Below are 20,707 nucleotides of genomic sequence, written 5' to 3'. Positions count from 1 at the left end.
TTGTGTACACAAAAGAATAACGTAGTTCTCCAGCTAAACACGTAAACAGTGCATTATCCTGACAGACTGCAGAGCTGGTTTTGGGCTGGGGTAATATTTCATAACCGTGAGGGTTCGGCTGGGATTCACAAACTGTGTTGTTTGTGTTCGAGGTTGACAGTTTGTAGTGCAGGAATGGCGCATGTTAAAGTTCTGCTTTCACCAAAGCATGCGTTAACGTCACCTTATAAACAGCAGACTTGGTGAGGATCTGTTGTAATCATAGAAATGTTTTTCCTCTCTTTTTCCATAAACCTGTAGGCAACCTCCAAGCTGTAAACCCATCATTAATTTGTTATCACTTTCTAACTAGCTTGTTAGCACAAATTTGCCTGTTTTCACGTCCAGCAGATGACATTAGCATTAGCATCAAAGGCCATGTGATGAAGGCATGTCTAATATTTATTCTGTTTATGGGGGTTGCGTTGGTGTTAACCAAGTGCAGCCACTTGTGTTGAAGAAAATGACCAACATGGAAATGCCAAAACTGCTGTTCTCATAAACACTCATAATTTAGCCTCAGTTCCCTGTGATGGAGCATTAAAGCTGCTTGTAATTAGCGTCGCACAGGTTTCATCTTGTTCAGCTTTGGTTATGCTAAGAGACACTGTTCAAAATTTGTCTGCTAAGTTTTGCTAGTAACTACATTGTGTTTTAAGCCTGTTTTTTCTTTTTCGGTAGCCTAAAATAGCATCCCCTCTAGGGATGGGTATTGATAAGATTTTCACGATTCCGATTCCATTTTTGATTCTGTTTAACGATTCGATTCTTTAATGATTCTCTTATCGATTCTTATTTTTTAAAAAAAGGAGAACACTAAGGTTGATTAGCTTAGAACTTTGTTTTATATCTTCTCTTTGAACGAGATAGAAATTTAGGAGTAACATGGCCTTACAAACCCAACAGTGAGATCTTAAGAGATCCACAGCCTACGGCTCTTCAATGGGGTGTCACAGGGTCCCCAGGGAAAAAAATTGTAAATGTAAAATAATAAAATAAATATTCTTCTGTAGCAATAACAAAGTATAACATAAATTATTCTGTAGCAATTACACAAGAATATCCAGTAATGTCCCTGCCTACAATTAAACACATTCACTTACCAAAGTGAAATTGGGGGCATCTGCTGTGGCAAACGGGTGAAGGCCTTTTACCACAAACTTAGTCACTGCTCGGTGACATTCGTCTATCCTGGCCTGAAAGGAGACGCTACCGGTAGACTGCAGTGAGAACTGCCAGCATCTGAGCCAGACTCTGTCTCTCTCATCATGGTCACCTAAATGCACAGTAATGGCAGGTTTTGTAATAAGGCAGATCGCGCTAACATAATATGCACTGTTAGTTGATTATTTACCTGCCGCATTAACGGGAGAGGACGTGCAAACGTTACCGCTGCTGCTGGGTTGAGATTCACGAGTCCGGAGCGGAATTAAAAACACGACATTCATTTAAGGTCATCGTGTGTTTTGTGAGCAAATGCTTTTGCATATTCGTAGTGTTTCCTCCCTTAAATGAAATATCTACTTTTCAAGTATTGTAAGTTGACCTGTTGTCATCCGTTCTCGTAAAGTATAACCAAACTTTTGAGCATTTGAGCCGCTTAGGCACCGTGTTTCCTGCCTGATAAGCGACGCTCCGCAACGTGGTGATGTCATTCGGGGCGACTGGAATCGATAAGGGAATCGTTTGCAAAAATGGCAAAGAATTCCAAGGAATTGAAACAGTGGGAACCGGTTCTCAACAAGAACCGGGTTCTGATGCCCATCCCTAATCCCCTCCCCCTTGCTAGCCAATGCTACCGTTAGCTAATAACCCTCCAACTCTATGGTCTCTTACAGATATTGTCACCTTAGACTTGAAAAGCAAATATGTTGATGGGCACAGACTAAACTCAAGGCTTGTAGTACACAAACAAGTGGCATTGGCCATTATTTATATACAGTCTTAATATATCTGAAGCAGCTCTTTAAACTTCTTTGTCCTCCCTGCTATTTGTTTGCAGATTCTTAGCTGAAAATGGCTTCCTTTCATCCCTGTAAACTACTTCAAAATACTTTAGAGTTGGGTATTAAGTCTCTTAGGCTTTCCCACTTAAGACAAGCCCTTTGATGTCAGACACAATCACTTCATCTGAAGTATTTATCGTTGTTGATTAAAGTGGCTTTAACGAGTCTTAACTTAGTTGACAGTCTTGGCTTGCATTGTGGACTTTGTTCTGAGGCATTCAGGACATAAAGGTAACTAAACATAACTGAAATGACTTTTACCAGAAAGACTGTTTTCATAATAACTTAATAATCCATATGTGGCCAGCATGCAATAGTGTGCATGTTGCGGAGTAGCTTAGCAAGCTTTGTTTGGGCGTCTCTCGTCATAGCAGTCGTAGCAGCAGCTCAGCCAGCAGCTCCAGTTTAAGTAGATGTTTGGATGTCAGCTCTTCCTCCCTACTACTGCCCCTCGAGGGCATTGCTATAAATAAGAGCTCCCTCTCATTCGACGGGCCTCGTTAAATATTGGTTTGCTTGGCGCTGCCAGATCTTTCTCCTCACTTGGTTTTAGCATCGTGCCAGCCGCTGGAGAGAGAGCATCGCTCAGAGTTTGTTTGCGCGGCGACAGCACAGAGTTTTAAGCGTCGAACGTCGTGTGTTTTGTGAGCCTGTGAAGGCGACAGCTCAAGGGAGGGGGAGTTGTGAGGAAGCTGATTCACTGTTTGCTTTTTCAAACTTCTAATTTGTCAGTTGAACTCTGTTTTATTTCGCTGTGTGTCATCTGAAAGAAAATATATAAAGGAAAAAAAGCTACGAGCTTCATTAAATAAGACCGAAAATGTGTGGGCTGAAGAGTCATTTGACAGTGAGTCATGTACTTTCTTTGGTAGTAAATTATTGTCATGCTTCAGTGTGGTTACCAACCCTGGCTAAAGCTGAGGAGTAAATATTTACCCGAACTGTAACTGCTTCCCTCTGATCTTCGCTCTGTGGTCGTGACCTCTCACCTCTGCCCCTCCAGAGCCAGACCAGAGAGACCGGCACAGTATTAGGAGCTGCTTTGGGACAAGGAGACCAAACAGTCAGCCAGGACCTGACTTCTCCCCACCAAGAACTCCGTCCTCCACCACCACCTCCTCCTCCCCCTCCTCCACCACCTCCTCTGCCGCCCCCTCATCTGCCTTCTTCTCCACCTGCTGGGCAAAGTCAGGATGCGGCAACTAAGAGCCAGCAGGGGAATTCTGGAAAAGGTGAGCCGGCATTAATAAAAAGTTGTGTTTTACATTTCTAAATTGCCCCATTTCTGACCCACTGCATGGATTTAAGAATATGTATGAATATATTGCCCCCGGGTTTAACTGGGTGTCACGCTATACACCCAGTTAAACCCAGCCAAACAAGACGTGACATGCTGGCACATCTAAACACCTCGACTGCACTGAAAGAATGCTGCCCTAAGGCTCAGGTGTGTGTAGGCTGCAGTAGAGATGCACCTGGTTTCAGGTTCGGGTGGGGGGGTACTATCGCCAAACGGGTAGAAAAAAACATTTATATTGTGGTAAAACCCAGCGATATATCCTTCTTGCACATCCTCTCCCACAAATATGTTTATAAAGATGCAAATAAACACACACTTCTTACTGTGAGGAAATGATCATAATGATGCTCCATGCACTCCACATCACATCCAGCTGTTTGGAAACACTGCTGTAGAAATAATTTCACTATTTTCTGTTTTTTGCTGACTTGTTTTATGTTGTACAGACTGCATATGTTAACTGTTTTAAGCAGCTGTGAGGAGGGCGAAGCAGATATGATTAGGTGTAAGAGACTGTGCACGCTCACAGGTTAGCAGCTTGTCAGTCACGTTGGGCATGCCCTCCTTTATGGTGCTTTCTCCCTCTAGTGGGGACTCTAATTTAAAATGTTTATGTCATGTTGTCTTGAATAAGACCTTGAAAAACCGACTGAGACCATAAAATAATCAGGAAAGTGTTTCACAGGAAGCTGGGGGAGCAAAGAGCTGTCGTACAGTTGTGTGTTTTTTTGGTGTAGTAGGGTAAGTAAGTAGCAAATCTGGCTTTCGGATGAGAAATATTAATCCAGCCATTAAAATCTAGCTGTAGTGTAAAAGGACAGTGGAAAGAATGCCAGTTTGTGTATGCCCGCACAGTCATGTAGGAAGTAGAGATGGCACGATACCACTTTTTTATGTCCGATACGGATATCATAAATTTGGATATCTGCCAATACCGATATGAATCCGATATAGTGTGTTTTTTAATCAATAAAACAGGTTTTTTTTAATATCTTGCTGCATTTTGTATAAGTTCATACTCAAGTTTAAATAAACAACAACAACGATAAAGCTATTCTGTTATACCTGTATGCAAAAAAAATTGTTCAGTTTCGCAATACTGATCAATCTAATAAACTTAAAGCTGCACCATCCTCCCTATTCTGGTATTTTAAAGAGTAAGCAACCTAACTAATAGGGTCCCAACTCCCAGCAACAAAAAATAAATTAATTAATTAATTTAAAAAAATTGGGAACCATCCCTCACGCTCCACCTCATGATGCTTAATCGACATAATCAACCTTAATTTGATGCAGTGTGGGGGAAAAATGCACAGAAATCTATTATTTTTCAAGAATAATTAAATAGATTCAACATCTTTCTTCAACAGAATTGCAGAATTCACAGATGGTACCTTCCCAAAGGAAAAAGTAGTATAGCTTACTAGGGTATATTAGACTTAATAGTTACTATATACAGTAATGGATTTCTATTACATCATATTAAAACTTTGGGTGTAAGATTCGGATAATTATTTATTAAAAGCGAGACTTTTTAAATGAGAATAAGAAAGAAAAGTATGTCTTTGTGCCCCCTTTTCCCTGTTCATGCTCTATCGGCTCCCCTGGCTAAACTTTGCTAGATCCGCCCCTGCACAGTTAGCAGCCGTCAGCTACGTAGAAAAGGATCCTGGTGTAGAAAGTAATATTAAATAAATTCTAACAACAGCTTATCAAGCTTAAACGTGCTGCTGTTGTTTATCCGCTGGTTTCCTCTTTCTGGTGCGAAGTGGGCCAAAAACAAACAAGAGTGAAAAGCCAATCAGCTGATCATTAATCAGTTTCACGATTGAAGTAGCAGCAGGAGAGAGAGAGAGAGAGGCAGTCGCTCCATATATCGGTTGTTAAGCTTAACGCTGGAATGCTTTACAAACATTCAGAGATGAACTTACACACTCGCTTTACTTCTCTCTGGGATAACTTTGTCGGAGATGAAATGCCGGGTTGTTAGCGAGGCTCCAAATGCTTAACCAGACCACCGACAGTTCTTGCACGCCACAGCCGCTCTATCACGTGATGCATACTGCTCCAACGTGCTAACGTTATGAGGCGAGTTACGGCGTGTCGCAAGTTTTGTGAGGTGCTTTCGTGATATTTAATGGATCGGATTACACTTTTTATTTCTCTCCGATATCCGATCCAGTAATTTAGGTCAGTATCGGACCGATACCGATACGTAATATCGGATCGGTCCATCTCTAGTAGGAAGTCTAATCAGTAACCTCCTCACAGATTAAAACTGTTAACTTTCTACTTATTGAACAGAAAAAGCTGCCACCGCGGCCTTACTCTCCCTCTCAGGTAACCATCTTTGGCTTATTAAAGCCACATTGTCACCCAGTGAGCAGCTGGTGTGTCGGGGTGTACGGTACGGCTTAAGGTGGGATGAATCTCTACAGGGCGGGTGCTCGCCTCTGTCCGTAACACAATACTCAACTATCTCTCTACATCATGCTCACACCACATAGCTGTCACCAGCAGAAAACATGCACGCACACACACCTAGCATACACATACTGTGTGTGTTCAGTATACTTGCAGAGAACTGTGCATATTTCCACACACAGTGAAACCTTCCCTGTTATTTTCCCTCTGCATTTTTTCCACTTCTAGCCAGACGGAGTAAGCCACGTGTTGGTTTGCAGCATGTTTTCTGGCTCGCGCAAAAAAGAAATTCTGCAACTGTAAAGTAATAAAGACCGAGAGGCCACATGAAGGATATTTATCTGTGCCATGTCTCCTCAGTGGATAAATGAAACTCTTCATCGGGACGTTGACACTGCTGGGTTTCATAGTTTGTGCTGCGTGTGTGTGTGTGTGGCAGCCCAGATTAGTTTGAATGGCAGGCCTTCCACAACTGCTTGCCAACTCACTCCCGACAGAGCGATGAGAGATGTGCGACTCCTTTATCTCTGTGTTTATTGCTCATGTCTCCTCCTTCCTCACTGCTTGTCTCTGCACGTAGGTGCAGTTTGAAATTGTCCTAAATCAATACCTGAATTCCTGGCACGTAGAGAGACACCACACACACACACACACACACACACACACACACACACACACACACACCTCAATGTCTTTTTCAACTTTTTCAACCCAATTCCGATCTAACAGCGGTGGAGCAGCTCTAACCTGCCACTGTGCCTGAGGCATGTATCCACAACAAAAAGAAGACCAAAAAAACCCCAACATGTGTGCACATATGCAAATATTCAAAGCATTATCACAGAGTTTGCCACAATTTGAATTTACTTGGAGAGGCCGACCAAGATTGTCTTTTTTCTTTACCCCTCAGCTGGAAAAGGTTGGTGGGGTATTGTTGTCACCCTCCTAGTGGGAGGTCAGCGTGGACACCCAAGTTTGTGAATGCGATAAATCGTGAACAACGCAGCGTGAGAGTTTCAAATTGATAGCATGGGTGTATCTGCTAAAATATGTGTGTTTACTAGGAGCTCGCCAGTAATTTAAGATTTTAATTTCACATGAGAAAATGACACATGGCTAATCAGCTAGCCTGAGACCATTTGAGTGTTGTGTTCTCCTGCTGGATATAGTCCTCGATATTATACAGCTTCCTCTCCAGAGATGTAAATATCATCATCAGATGGAGAGTTCAAGTGTGTGTGCAGATGTCCACATGTCTGCCAGTTTTTTCCAGGACCAAACAGACTCATCTGCAGAGACTTTACATTACAATGAAGCAAGTCCCCAGGCGATGGGCTTCAAGTGGTCTTCAAAGAAGTATAACAGGAATAACTGCTTGGCTGTTTTATCTCCAGCTGTATGTATCCACAACAGAGTTTTAATCAGGTGGAGAACTGGTTCGTGTGGTGCTGCATCAGCTCACCAAGCCTGCAAAGCACAACAAGGACTACTGTCGCCACCTGCAGTCCAACAGCATGGAGTTACAGTTCCTCTGCACGATGAGAAACTCACCGGAGAGTCAGCTGCTTGTATTAATCTGTTATCTGTTATTTATTTGTCAAGTAGTTCGTTATTAAAGCATTTGCGGGGGAAGCTCTTATAAACGGGGAGTTTTTCAATTCAATTCAATTCAATTTTATTTATATAGCGCCAAATCACAACAAATGTCGCCTCAAGGCGCTTCATAGATACAGAGAAAAGCCCAACAATCATATGACCCCCTATGAGCAAGCACTTTGGCGACAGTGGGAAGGAAAAACTCCCTTTTAACAGGAAGAAACCTCCGGCAGAACCAGGCTCAGGGAGGGGCGGCCATCTGCTGCGACCGGTTGGGGTGAGAGAAGGAAGACAGGATAAAAGACATGCTGTGGAAGAGAGACAGAGATTAATAACAGATACGATTCAATACAGAGAGGTCTGTTAACACATAGTGAGTGAGAAAGGTGACTGGAAAGGAAAAACTCAATGCATCATGGGAATCCCCCGGCAGCCTACATCTATTGCAGCATAACTAAGGGAGGATTCAGGGTCACCTGGTCCAGCCCTAACTATATGCTTTAGCAAAAAGGAAAGTTTTAAGCCTAATCTTAAAAGTAGAGATAGTGTCTGTCTCCCGAATCCAAACTGGAAGCTGGTTCCACAGAAGAGGGGCCTGAAAACTGAAGGCTCTCCCTCCCATTCTACTTTTAAATACTCTAGGAACAACAAGTAGGCCTGCAGAGCGGGAGCGAAGTGCTCTAATAGGGTGATATGGTACTACAAGGTCATTAAGATAAGATGGGGCCTGATTATTTAAGACCTTGTATGTGAGGAGCAGGATTTTGAATTCAATTCTGGATTTAACAGGAAGCCAATGAAGGGAAGCCAAAACAGGAGAAATATGCTCTCTCTTTCTAGTCCCTGTCAGTACTCTTGCTGCAGCATTTTGGATTAACTGAAGGCTTTTCAGTGAGTTTTTTGGACATCCTGATAATAATGAATTGCAGTAGTCCAGCCTGGAAGTAATAAATGCATGAACTAGTTTTTCAGCGTCACTCTGAGACAGGATATTTCTAATTTTAGAGATGTTGCGCAAATGGAAGAACGCAGTCTTACATATTTGTTTAATATGTGCGTTGAAGGACATATCCTGGTCAAAAATGACTCCAAGGTTCCTCACAGTGTTACTGGAGGCCAAGGTAATGCCATCCAGAGTAAGAATCTGCTTAGATACCATATTTCTAAGCTTTTCAGCGCCGAGTACAATGACCTCAGTTTTATCTGAGTTAAGAAGCAGAAAGTTAGTGGCCATCCAAGTCTTTATGTCTTTAAGACATTCCTGCAGTTTAACTAATTGGTGTGTGTTATCTGGCTTCATGGACAGATAGAGCTGGGTGTCATCTGCATAGCAGTGAAAATGTATGCTATGTCTTCTAATGATGCTGCCTAGGGGAAGCATGTATAATGTAAACAGAATTGGTCCTAGCACTGAACCCTGTGGAACTCCATAATTAACCTCAGTGTGTGAAGAGGACTCTCCATTTACATGCACAAATTGGAGTCTATTAGATAGATATGATACAAACCACTGCAGTGCAATACCTGTAATACCTACAGCATGTTCTAATCGCTCTAATAGGATATTATGGTCAACAGTATCGAATGCTGCACTAAGGTCAAGAAGGACAAGCACAGAGATGAGTCCACTGTCAGAGGCCATAAGAAGATCATTTGTAACCTTCACTAAAGCTGTTTCTGTGCTGTGATGAACTCTGAAACCTGACTGAAACTCTTCAAATAAACCATTCCTCTGCAGATGATCTGTTAGCTGTTTGACAACTACTCTTTCAAGGATTTTTGATATGAAAGGAAGGTTGGAGATTGGCCTATAATTAGCTAAGACTGCTGGGTCTAGAGATGGCTTTTTGAGTAAAGGTTTAACTGCAGCCACCTTGAAGGCCTGTGGTACATAGCCGATTATTAGAGATAGGTTGATCATATATAAGATCGAAGAATTAATCAATGGCAGGACTTCTTTGAGCAGTTTTGTAGGAATGGGGTCTAAAAGACACGTTGATGGTTTGGAGGAAGTAATTATTGAAGTTAACTCAGAAAGATCGATTGGAAAAAAAGAGTCTAACTTAACATCAATGGAACTAAGAGTAGCTGTAGATAATATTACATCTGTGGGATGATTATTGGTAATTTTTTCTCTAATGATAAAAATTTTATTTGTGAAGAAGTTCATGAAGTCATCACTAGTTAACGTTAAAGGGATGGTTGGCTCAAAAGAGCTCTGACTTTTTGTCAGCCTGGCTACAGTGCTGAAGAGAAACCTGGGGTTGTTCTTATTTTCTTCAATCAGTGATGAGTAGTAAGCTGTTCTGGCTTTGCGGAGGGCTTTCTTATAAAGCAACAAACTATTTCTCCAGGCTAAATGATGATCCTCTAAATTTGTGACACGCCATTTCCTCTCCAGATTACGAGTCATCTGCTTTAGGGTACGTGTTTGAGAATTATACCACGGGGTCAGGTACTTCTGATTAGAGACCTTAGTTTTCACTGGAGCTACAGTATCCAGAGTCGTACGTAGTGAGGAGGTGAAATTATTAACAAGATAATCGACCTCTGTTGGGGTAGCGTTCAGATAGCTGCTCTGCTCTGTGTTGGTACAGGGCATTGACGATGATAACAGTGGCTGGATTATATTCTTAAACTTAGTTACAGCGCTTTCAGAAAGACATCTACTTTGATAAAGTCTACTCTCCACTGCTGCGTAATCAATTATTGTAAATGTAAATGTTATCAAGAAATGATCAGACAGGAGAGGGTTTTCAGGAAACACTGTTAAATGTTCAGTTTCTATGCCATATGTTAAAACAAGATCTAGAGTGTGATTAAAGTGGTGGGTGGGTTCTGTTACATTTTGAGAGAAACCAATTGAGTCTAACAACAGATTAAATGCCATGTTGAGGCTGTCATTTTTAGCATCAACATGGATGTTAAAATCACCCACAATAATTATTTTATCTGAGCTCAGAACTAAATTAGATATAAAGTCTGAGAAATCAGACAGAAACTCTGTGTAAGGCCCAGGTGGACGATAGATGATAACAAGTAAGACTGGTTTCTGAGTTTCACAGCTGGGGTGGACAATGCTAAGCATCAGGCTTTCAAATGAATTAACAGTCTGTCTTGATCTTTCATTAATTAATAGACTGGTGTGAAAAATACTGCCACACCGCCCCCTCGACCTGTGCTTCGAGATTTCTGGTAGTTAGAATGACTCGGGGGTGTTGATTCATTTAAACTAACATAATCATCCTGCTGCAACCAGGTTTCTGTAAGGCAGAGTAAATCAATTTGTTGATCAATTATTAAGTCATGTACTAACAGAGACTTGGAGGAGAGAGACCTAATATTTAATAATCCACATTTCACTGTTTTACTCTTTGGTTCAGATGTGGATACTGTATTGTTCTTTCTTTGTAAATGTTTAAGTTGTTTGTTGCTGGTTTTTAGTTTGTTTTTTGTCTTTTTGGAAGCAGACACAGTCTCTATGGAGATGGGTTTTTGGGGGGGTAGCAGGAGGAGAGAAGCTGCAGAGAGGCGTGTAAGACTGCAACTCTGCTTCCTGGTCCCAACTCTGGATAGTCATGTTTTGAGGGGTTTAATAAATTTGTCGATATTTCTAGAAATGAGAGCTGCTCCATCCAAAGTGTCGCCAAGTGATTGATCAAAGGGGGTCGTATGATTGTTGGGGTTTTTTCTGTATTATTGTAAGGTCATTGCATTACATAATAAAGGACCTTGAGACCTTATTATGATTTGGTGCTTCAAAAATTGAATTGAACTATATTATATGAAAATTGAAAAAATTAAGACAGTATTCATAGTTTATACCTAATTTATGGATAAAATGAGTTATATTTATTATTTGATTGGGGTCAGGAATGACCCCAATTTTCTGATAAAGAAAAGCAGGAATCAGCCTTAATCAAAATTAAGCTCAATTTCATGATCGAGGGTTAATATCAATAAGCAAATATTGGACTTTTATTAAGGGGTATTTGGTGGTTAAACATTCACATTTAACATGCAAATGGTCCCCGGTTTAGTCCCAAGTGGAGCAAACAAATCCCTTTTAGATTGTGTCAGTAAGGGCATCCAGTGTAAAAACCTACCAAATGAAAACATGCGGAGCTTCCTTTGTGACACTGTAACTGCACAATGAACAAAATTTACAAAATGCACTTAACTTTTTATGCAGTATGACCCAAAACGAGTGAATGATTGAGCCTCTAGTGACCCTTAAAAAGACGTTTACGTTTCAGAACCAGAAGTGACGTCCAGCTTTTATACTTTCTATGACTCAGTATTATCACTGATGCCAGCTTTACTGTTTTTTGTGTCGGTGTTTTTTAATGCAGACAGCATGTGGCTAGCATTTTTGCCTCACAGCAAGAAGGTCCTGAGCTCGAATCCACCAACTGGCCTTTCTGTAAGGAGTTCTCCCCACGGGTTCTCTCTGAGTACTCCGGCTTCCTCCCACAGTCAAAAGACATGCAGTTAGTGGGTTTAGATTAACCTGTGATTCTAAATTGCCCATAGGTGTGAATGGTCGTCTGTCTCTATGTGTTAGCCTTGCAATAGACTGGCAGCCTCTTCAAGGTGTACTTATGACTGCTGGGATAGGCTCAACCCTGATAAGGGGAAGAGGATGGATGGATGTTTTCAATGCTGATGTGAGGCAAAAAGATTTACTTACTGTTTAATTGCAGTATTTTTGTAAGCAGTTATCTTGTTTATAGTAAATCCAGTATCATTCTTGTGGTTTTACTTTAAAAGTCTTTATTGTCTACCTCTAACTGGGAGTTTGTTTAGCTTATGTGGAGTGAAAAATGGAGTTTGGATTTGATCCCCTGATTGAGGCATGAATACGGTCTTAGAGTATTCACTGGATGTTAAATTAGAGCCCCAGATTATAAAATCTCAGAACAAATGGGACCAAAACTGAAAACCAGTAAACAGTTCGTAGGACTCACCGTCAGAAAAGCCAGGCCTGTTGTCTTATTCTTCTTTCTGTCTGAGACATCTTAGCCAAGGAGTGTGGTTTCTTAAATGGAGAAAATTTAAGTGGTTGCCTCCAGCTCAACGCTCGGGACCGCACGCTGTCATCTCACATTTACAATGGAAGGTTTCTCTTTACAACTGTGGGATAACAACTTAATTCTCTGTAAATAATGGGGTTGTTACACCCTGGTATCTTTTAATAGGAAATAGTTTTTTGGTGCTAGTGTAATGAAAGCATTTTCTGTATAAAGCCTCTGATATTCCACAGTGCCAGCATCTGTGTTGCATATTTGATTTGATGCTTGGACTCAAATATATTCATTTTCTAATTATACGAATTAAAAAAGAAAAAAAAGAAACTCTTCACATTTAGAAAGAGAAGAAATGTTTGCTGTTTTTGATTTAATTAAGCCTCGCTGACAATAACTGTTTAAATTCTTGTGAGATAGTCTTTCACCACTAACTTTCTGACTATTAGTTTCACTTTTTTAAACTTTCATAAACTGGACTAAAATCTAAAGTAGCTACAAACCTTCCTATAAAGAGATGATAACACTTGTTGTACAGCGTTTTACTTCGTTTTTAAGCATTTAACACGCACATTGTTGCAGGAGAATAATCTCTTTTACAACTTCATACAAAGAGAGCTAAAAAAGAAAGTAGTCGCAGAGATTTCTCAGCAATCTTATGCTAAACTTCTCGCTACAACATTCACCCCAACCCTTGACCTTTGACTTTTCTGCTGAGACAATGTAGTTAACAGGCCCAGTGACACCATAGTACTCGAAACCGCTTCACCTCTAGCTTGTCATTCTGTCCTTTTCTGATTCATCATGTTGCGAGAGTAAGCTCTGTTTAAATTCCTCTAGGCCATTGAAACCTACAGTATCAACCCCGGGTGAGTGATGTGTTGAAGCAGCTGTCTCAGATATGTGACATGTGGTTAATCATCTGCGGAACGATCTGTGCTTCTTTCAGCGGTGATTGAAAGGGTGGTGCTGAAAGTTCCTCACAAGCCTGAAGACTCCAGCGAGTATAGTTTTGAGGTGGGTACCTTATAAATACGAGTACATGCCGGCATGTATTGTTTGACTCCTAACTTTTTTAGACTTAAATATTTTTTCCCCCTCATTTCCCTACTCCTTCACTGCCTTCTTCCCATTCCTTTCCTCTCCTCCTCCAGGTTAGCTGGTCCGATGGGTTGGTAGTATCTGTTGTAAGAACTCAGCAGGAGGTAGCAGAGCTGCTGTCTCAGGTCAGGACCAACATTTCAACACACGAATGAAAATGAACCTGAGTTACATTCAGGCACTTTTTATTGCACAGTAAAACTAATGTGTCTCAAAGCGAGTAGGAGATAGAGCTGCTTTGTTTGAAATCTGATTTTTAACCAAATTCTATTGGAAAACCAATAAAACCATAAAACATAAAACATGTTTTATCATTTATCATTAAACATGATAAATATCGTATTTTGGTAAATGGACTAAATGGCCTGTATTTGTATAGCGCTTTTCTAGTCCCTAACCCTACACAATCAGTCACCCACCCATTCACACACTGGTGATGGCAAGCTACATTGTAGCCACAGCCACCCTGGGGCACACTGACAGAGGCGAGGCTGCCGGACACTGGCGCCACCGGGCCCTCTGACCACCACCAGTAGGCAACGGGTGAAGTGTCTTGCCCAAGGACACAACGACCGAGACTGTCCAAGCCGGGGCTCGAACCGGCAACCTTCCGATTACAAGGCGAACTCCCAACTCTTGAGCCACGACCGCCCCTCCCTTTATCATTACAAATCTTTTTGTGATGTTTTTGTGTTTTTGAGGTGTATATTAAACCTCATGAGCCTGACCTTTTCCAACTGTGCCTATAAATTAATGATCAGCTGTGATTGAACAGTCAGGCATTGCTTGGTATCATCAGCATAGCAGAGTAATGACACAAAGAGCTCTATTTACTTTGTTTTTATAAAAAGAAAAATGTTTCTCACTTAGCTGTCACGAGCATTTCCTGATGGAGTGGAGAAGTTCCCGCCTCAGTCCATGGAACTGGATCCCAGGTTAGTCCCAGAACCCCCATCCTTTTGAGGTGGTGTTTTGTTTGTTTCAGGCCGTGTCCACACTAACACATTTTCGTTTGAAAACGCATCTTTTTCTCTCTGTTTTGGCCTTCCATCCACGCTGAGATGGCATTTTTGGTCAAGGAAAACTGAGCTTTTTGAAAATGCTCTCCAAAGTGATACATTTGAAAACACAGTTTTCGCGTCGCAGTGTAGACTGCATAAACGGAGGCTTTCGGAAACAGTGATGCATTTTAGTCATACAACTCCACCTCATTGTCAGTCCATTTAAAGAACTCTGTGCTTTTCCTCGACATTTTGCAGCAACATTTCAAAGAGCCAAAAAGTAAATAAACGGCAGACAGAAATGACACAGGTCGAATCATCTTACGTTTCACGCATGCACAATACAGGAACGTAAGCGTTTTCAGTCGTGTCAGTGTGGATGAACAACTGTTCGAAAATGACAGTGTGGACGCGGAGCGTTTTTAGACAAGAACGCCGTTTTCAAATTTATCAGGATTAGTGAAGACGTAGCCTCAGCTTACAGTATGTGAGAAAAAGTGTGATAATTCATATCAGCTTCAGAAGTTACAGTGAGAAATTTCACACTTTAGTGTGATCCAGCTCTTTAAAAGACCTTCAGAAGCCTGGAGAGCTATTACCCAAGACCGCTTAAAATACAATTACAAGAAAGCTGGGCTCCTTGGAAGCAAGATATAAAGAAATGAGGGGTAGCTCAAGACTTTTGCACAGTATCTTACTTTGGTTAGCAAAGCTACTTGTGTTAAATTAACCTTAATCTTATTAGAAGTACTCTTACAGTATAATCCATCACTATGCTAGCCTAAACAAGTCTTGTGTGAAGCATTGCTATGTAAACTATAGTTTTCCCAATTCACATAAAATACTGACAGCACTTCAGGATGTTAGCATATTGTTCATAGACGATAAGTGAATGTCTAAGCATATCAACTTGAAATCCTTGTACACATCCAAATGTTTTGCATTCTGGCTTTTTATTGTCTGGCTCAGTGCTTTTTTAAAACTCAGTCTATTGTTGCACCTGCGCTTGGAAGCCCCATCAAGTTATAAAGTTTTGTCCTCTGCTTGTTCTTCGTCTCACTCTTTCCTGGCAAAACTGCTTTAAAGGCACCTTGTGGCTTTTTCTTATAAACAGACCAGAGATGCGTTTAGATTAGAAACGTTAGGTCTGTCTGTAGAAATATAGATTTTATGTTAAAGTTCCTTCCTATTGCAGTTAGATATATGCGTTTGTTTAAATCTGACAGGAGAACATCTATTCCTTTAGTTTTTAATCTACTTCCTCATTTCCCTTTCTTTCTGTTGTCCCACTCAGGTGTCTAACAGCCCTGCCCTGCCATGTCCTCCAGCACCAAAGTGTCCAGCTGTTCTTTACCTCCACCAGGCCTCTCTCACCCAACTGTCCCTCCTCACCCCTCTCCTCCCCACTTGCATCCTCACTACCAACCTCTCCTATAGCCCCATCCTGCCCGTTCACCTCCAGCTCCAGTAAGTCATTATTTCATTGCAAAAAAAATTATAGCAAGCAACAGAGATATAAAGGAGGAGACATTCTTATTCATAGACGATGATGAAAGATCAAAGGCAAGAACGGCAAGATAAAAGATTATGCCTGTGTTCGGTTTTTGGGGATGAGAAAGGAATGAGAGGTAATGGAAAGGACAAGGCTGCAAGTCTGAGCCCTGGTTGGTTGTAGTGAGGAGGTGAGACTGCAGGCAGGATTTTCAGTGTGTGTCTCTGAGGTGTTGGAGGGCGCGGACGCAGTCTATTTTAGTCCGGTGTGGGAATTCAGCATGGCATGTTTGTGTTGGGAAGCCTAGAGTGTGGTGACCTCATGTTGCTGTGTGTGTGAGTGCTCGATCTATTAGTGTGACTTCATCCCAGAGGGTATTTATAGCCACCAGTGCAGTGTGTTTCTATGTGTGGTTGTACTTTGTGCATGTGTTTATTCCTCTGAGTGGGTATCAGACTCACAGGACTCAAGGCTAAAATGAATGTGTCCGGTTTTGCTCCACAAACACACCCATCAGTGAATTCTGCACAGACTGCAACAGTTGGAATTAGCTATAAGGACATGTTTTCACAGCATTTGTAACATTTTGCCTACATATATATATTTAGTCCATTCAGGTGCGATCAGAAATGTACCTGCACTTGTCATGGGCATGAATGTTACGGTAATGTTGGAGCTTTTAATGATTCCTTTGAACTGTTCTGCTTCCATGTTTGAATTTATTCTGGATTTTTCTCTAATACACAGGCTCAAATATAAACATACACTTGTATTTGCTTAAATATCCTTTGTCAAGTTGCACCTTGACCTTTGGTAGTCATCAGCAAGCTTCTGGTATTATTGTGGCTGCACATTTGACTATTCTTCTTGGTAGAATTGGTTTGAGAGGTTTGATGTTCGCCTGCTTTATCCATTCCAAAACCAGTCTCGGTGAGTGTTTGGGATTATGGTCCCATTCGAACACCCACTTGTGTCCAAGTTGCAGTTGTTTCGCTGTTGAGAATTTGGAGGAGGCGCTCCATTGTTCCATCCACTTTGTCCCAGTATCACTGGCAAAACAGCCTCATAGCATGATGCTACCACCACCATGCTTTTAAATAATGTTCTTAAGTTTACAAGTCTTACTTTTACTCCTTTAAACATACTTCATCATTGTGATATTTGCTATTTTTTACTGAATTCAGTGAGTCATTTTAATTCAGCTTTATCATTATGGCTGTTTGTGCATATAATACTGATTGTTCTCATTGTCAAGTGTTCTCTGTCTGTGAGGTTCCCACACTTGAAAAAGACCAGACTTTGAATTTCACTCAAATATATTTTGACCAGCTAGTTTGATAGCTGATAGGTAGGTAGGTGAAAAACCTTTCAACCCAAAAAATAAAGAACACTTCATTAATCATTCAGGTAAATTAAATGCATTATACAGAATACAAATGAAATAAAAATATATACACTTCAGTAAAGCCATTTAACATAGCTAAAGCTAAATACTTTTGTCTAGACTATCATTTAACCCAGTTTAATTTTCTTTTACAAAGAATTATTTTCCTTAAATTAACCCAAACATATTTACACTAGTTCTAAGATTTAACCAAGGATTTGGGGTAACTATTTTTGGTATTAATTAACATAAATGTGGGAAACACTATCTGCATAAACAATTTATTCAAACTTAAACATTCATTTTAATATCAATATAATTTTATAAACTTAAATGCAGTAACTATTTCCCAAAGCATAAATAAATTTCCACAATTGAGCTTCCATAGTTCCCAACCATATAAGCAGCAAATATGAGTCCAAGAGCTTACAGATAGCTCGTCTAGCTCAAAGTCTTCCTCACAGTGGAAAGTGGATTGTGCTTGTTTGCTGTCCTCTCAGTATGTCGCACTCGGGTCAAATGACTGCTGCATGCATTTTAAGGTCTACTAGGCACGCCAGCCCTTGATTGCTCTAATTCAGCTCACCTGGCGGAGCGGCGCGCACCAGGCCGCGTTTAGTTGTAGATTGCACAAGGTCTAATCAGCGGCCATGCACAAGCAGCAGCACAGAGCAGGTAGTGGGCAGGGGGAGGAAGAGAAGAGTAACAGCCACACCTACTAGGTCAGCGCGACACTCATCGTTCTCTAATTTCATTTAATTTTATTGACCTGCATATCCGCTAGCTCTTATTGAAGATATTTGTTGTAAGTATCTTATGCTTAATATTTTTCTGCTGTAACAAGTGAATATAACTATTTTGGGATAAATAAAATAAATCTTATATATTTACTACTTAAATGTTCGCCCAGTTGACTGACATTTCAGATTTTTGTGGACTGTTAGCCTCGTGTTGTGTGACTATCGCCTGATGGTGATGATGGTTTTTATTGTGAATCTGTTGCACAGATCTTGGCTGTATGATGCAGTACAAAGGAGGTAACAGGTACGAGTTTTGCCCCTCTTTGACCTCGCTGCATTAAAACACATGTACAGTCTTAGACGTGCACTTGTACCAACGTCGCTCATTGGCTCTTGCTGTCTCTCAGGGTGGTGTACAGAGTGGCCAGCGTCCAGCCCGTCATCAGCACCCACAACTCCATCTTGACTCGCTCCACTCCTCACTTGTCCTCCCTTTCCTCCCCTCCTCTTCCAACTCCGGCTCTCCTACCCTCCATTCCTCCTCCCCAGCACTCCCCACAGCTCTCCTCTCTCCCTCCCCCCGTGCCAGCCCTGCCAGCACGTGGCTCTGCAGGAAGCGGGGCCGACAGCTCCTCCCAACCCCATCCTCAGCATGGTCAGCTTCATTTATACCCACAGCCCTCCCAGCACCACCTTCATGCACAAACCAGCAGCCAGCCCAGTACGCAGCCTCAGACTCTGCACCTGTCCCATTCCCAACCATTGTCCCATTCACAGTCCCGCTCCCAGTCCCATAATCAATCGCTCTCCCAGTCTCAGCCCAATACGCCAGAGCAGAACGGCATCCTGGATTGGCTCCGCAGGCTCCGCCTCCATAAGTATTACCCCGTCTTCAAACAGCTCACCATGGAGGAGGTGGGTACATCTTTAGATTACATCACGTTGTGTGTATAAAACGTCGTACTCGTGTGCATATATTTGCATATTTCTTGTTCAACATTTTGATTCTTTGTAAGCTTCTGAATTTGTTCCTCTGTATAAATTGCAGTTTTTAGCTCTGACAGAGGAGGACCTGAACAAGTACGACCTCACCCAAGGAGCAAAGAAGAAACTGAAGACCCAACTAGAACTCCAAAAGTCTGCAGAGTAAGGGCAGATAACAAAAATTCAGTTTTTCTGTCTTTAAAAAAAACAAACAAAACTGAAAATATTTGCGAAATCACTCAGATTTGTCACAAACTTGTCTCTCTACCATCTCCAATATTAGTATACAGACCAAAGTTGGTTTATGTGCTTGTGGCACTGATAGTTTTGATTCTGCAGTTCAGTTGTTTTCCAAAATCACCTCTTTGACTTTAAGAAGTGCTGTGTTTGGCTGATGCCTTACCCTGTTTAACAACTGGCAAACAGACTGACCCGCTGCTGCTCTCTCCGGTAAACATCCTGCACCAATGGTCCGTACAGCATCAATGGTTAACCAGCTGAGGATGGGCCGGAGAGATAAGATGTGTTTTACGTGCAGAAGCACAAAAACACAGGCTCTGATTTAAGTACACAAGCATCTGAACTTGCGCACCCCGGATGCACACGCACACCTGAGCGTGAACTTGTTTTCTCTCGGCTGTGTTTCCATTCCCAGAATCAACAGGTTCCCATTAGGCAGGTGATTTGTGTATTTGCGTGCGTACGTGCTTGAACAAGACTGGAAAAGTTCCTGTGGTGATTTTCCAAAGAGATAGTTGTGTTTGTAGAGGTGCAGCTGAGACCCGAGGAGCACGTTAAGTGGGTAATGTCTCCCCCATGTGGTCAGTAAAAGACACTAGTTGTTTTTGTAGCACAGAAATTGCCTGCAGTTCAGCTGGGCACAGCAGGGGGCGCTTGTGAGATAGTCCTTAATAAATAGGAGTGAATGAAGATCTATGATTAAAATAAGTGTACCTGCTTCTAGACAAAAATATTCAGCTTTTATTTTTGTTTTGTCAAATAGAGCACAGATAACCGAATTTAAGCTGGAGTCCTTTATATTTTCTTTCAGTGAAGCTTAGTTAAACAACAGCTGAAACTTGTGTGTAAGAAACAGGGTTTTAATAGTTTTGCAATTTTCATTAGTTTTTATTTTTATTTAGTTTTGACTTCAGATTTTCAATTTTATATCAGTTTTAATTAGTTTTTACCAATTGTTTGCTAGTTTAGTTTTTATTTTTTTGAAAATCCTTAGTTTCAGTTTAGTTTTGATTAGTTTCAGTTATAGTTTTAGTTGTGTTGGCAATAATTAAGTGTAACAAAATCCCAGTTTCATCATATCAGTCATTCTCTTCTGCTTATCCTTGGGTATGTTGCTATTCCAGCTACCATACCCTGCACCCAGGTCGCCTGTCTGTCGCAGGGCTAACACACAGAGACAGACAACTCACATTCCCACCTATGGGTTCTTTAAATAAATAAATAAAGGCAGATGAACAACCATTGATACCAGGCAACTATAAAATGTATATCTTGGCCCCAATGAGACTAATAACTCTCGCAGCACCGGGTGTTCGTAATTTTGGTTCAAGTGAATTGATAAACTTTTTGAAGGTAATTGACTCACACAGTTGTGT

At 41.2% G+C, this 20,707-nt stretch overlaps 1 protein-coding gene across 1 annotated transcript in view; it reads left to right on the top strand.

The window, feature by feature from the left end:
- zcchc14 (zinc finger, CCHC domain containing 14) overlaps window positions 1–20,707 on the top strand; it is a 36,789-nt gene that overhangs the window by 9,366 nt on the left and 6,716 nt on the right. The window contains exons 3-10 of the mRNA XM_087844058.1: window positions 3,049–3,277; window positions 13,339–13,406; window positions 13,544–13,615; window positions 14,361–14,425; window positions 15,786–15,958; window positions 18,375–18,411; window positions 18,515–19,022; window positions 19,156–19,253. Of these exons, the coding sequence (XP_087700184.1) occupies window positions 3,049–3,277; window positions 13,339–13,406; window positions 13,544–13,615; window positions 14,361–14,425; window positions 15,786–15,958; window positions 18,375–18,411; window positions 18,515–19,022; window positions 19,156–19,253 (1,250 nt within the window). The remainder of the gene's footprint in view (window positions 1–3,048; window positions 3,278–13,338; window positions 13,407–13,543; window positions 13,616–14,360; window positions 14,426–15,785; window positions 15,959–18,374; window positions 18,412–18,514; window positions 19,023–19,155; window positions 19,254–20,707) is intronic.

The sequence above is a fragment of the Neolamprologus brichardi genome, chromosome 7 (genome assembly GCF_056152115.1).
Source record: "Neolamprologus brichardi isolate AB-2024 chromosome 7, ASM5615211v1, whole genome shotgun sequence".
Classification (NCBI taxonomy): domain Eukaryota; kingdom Metazoa; phylum Chordata; class Actinopteri; order Cichliformes; family Cichlidae; genus Neolamprologus; species Neolamprologus brichardi.
This window is presented reverse-complemented; position numbering and strand designations above follow the sequence as displayed.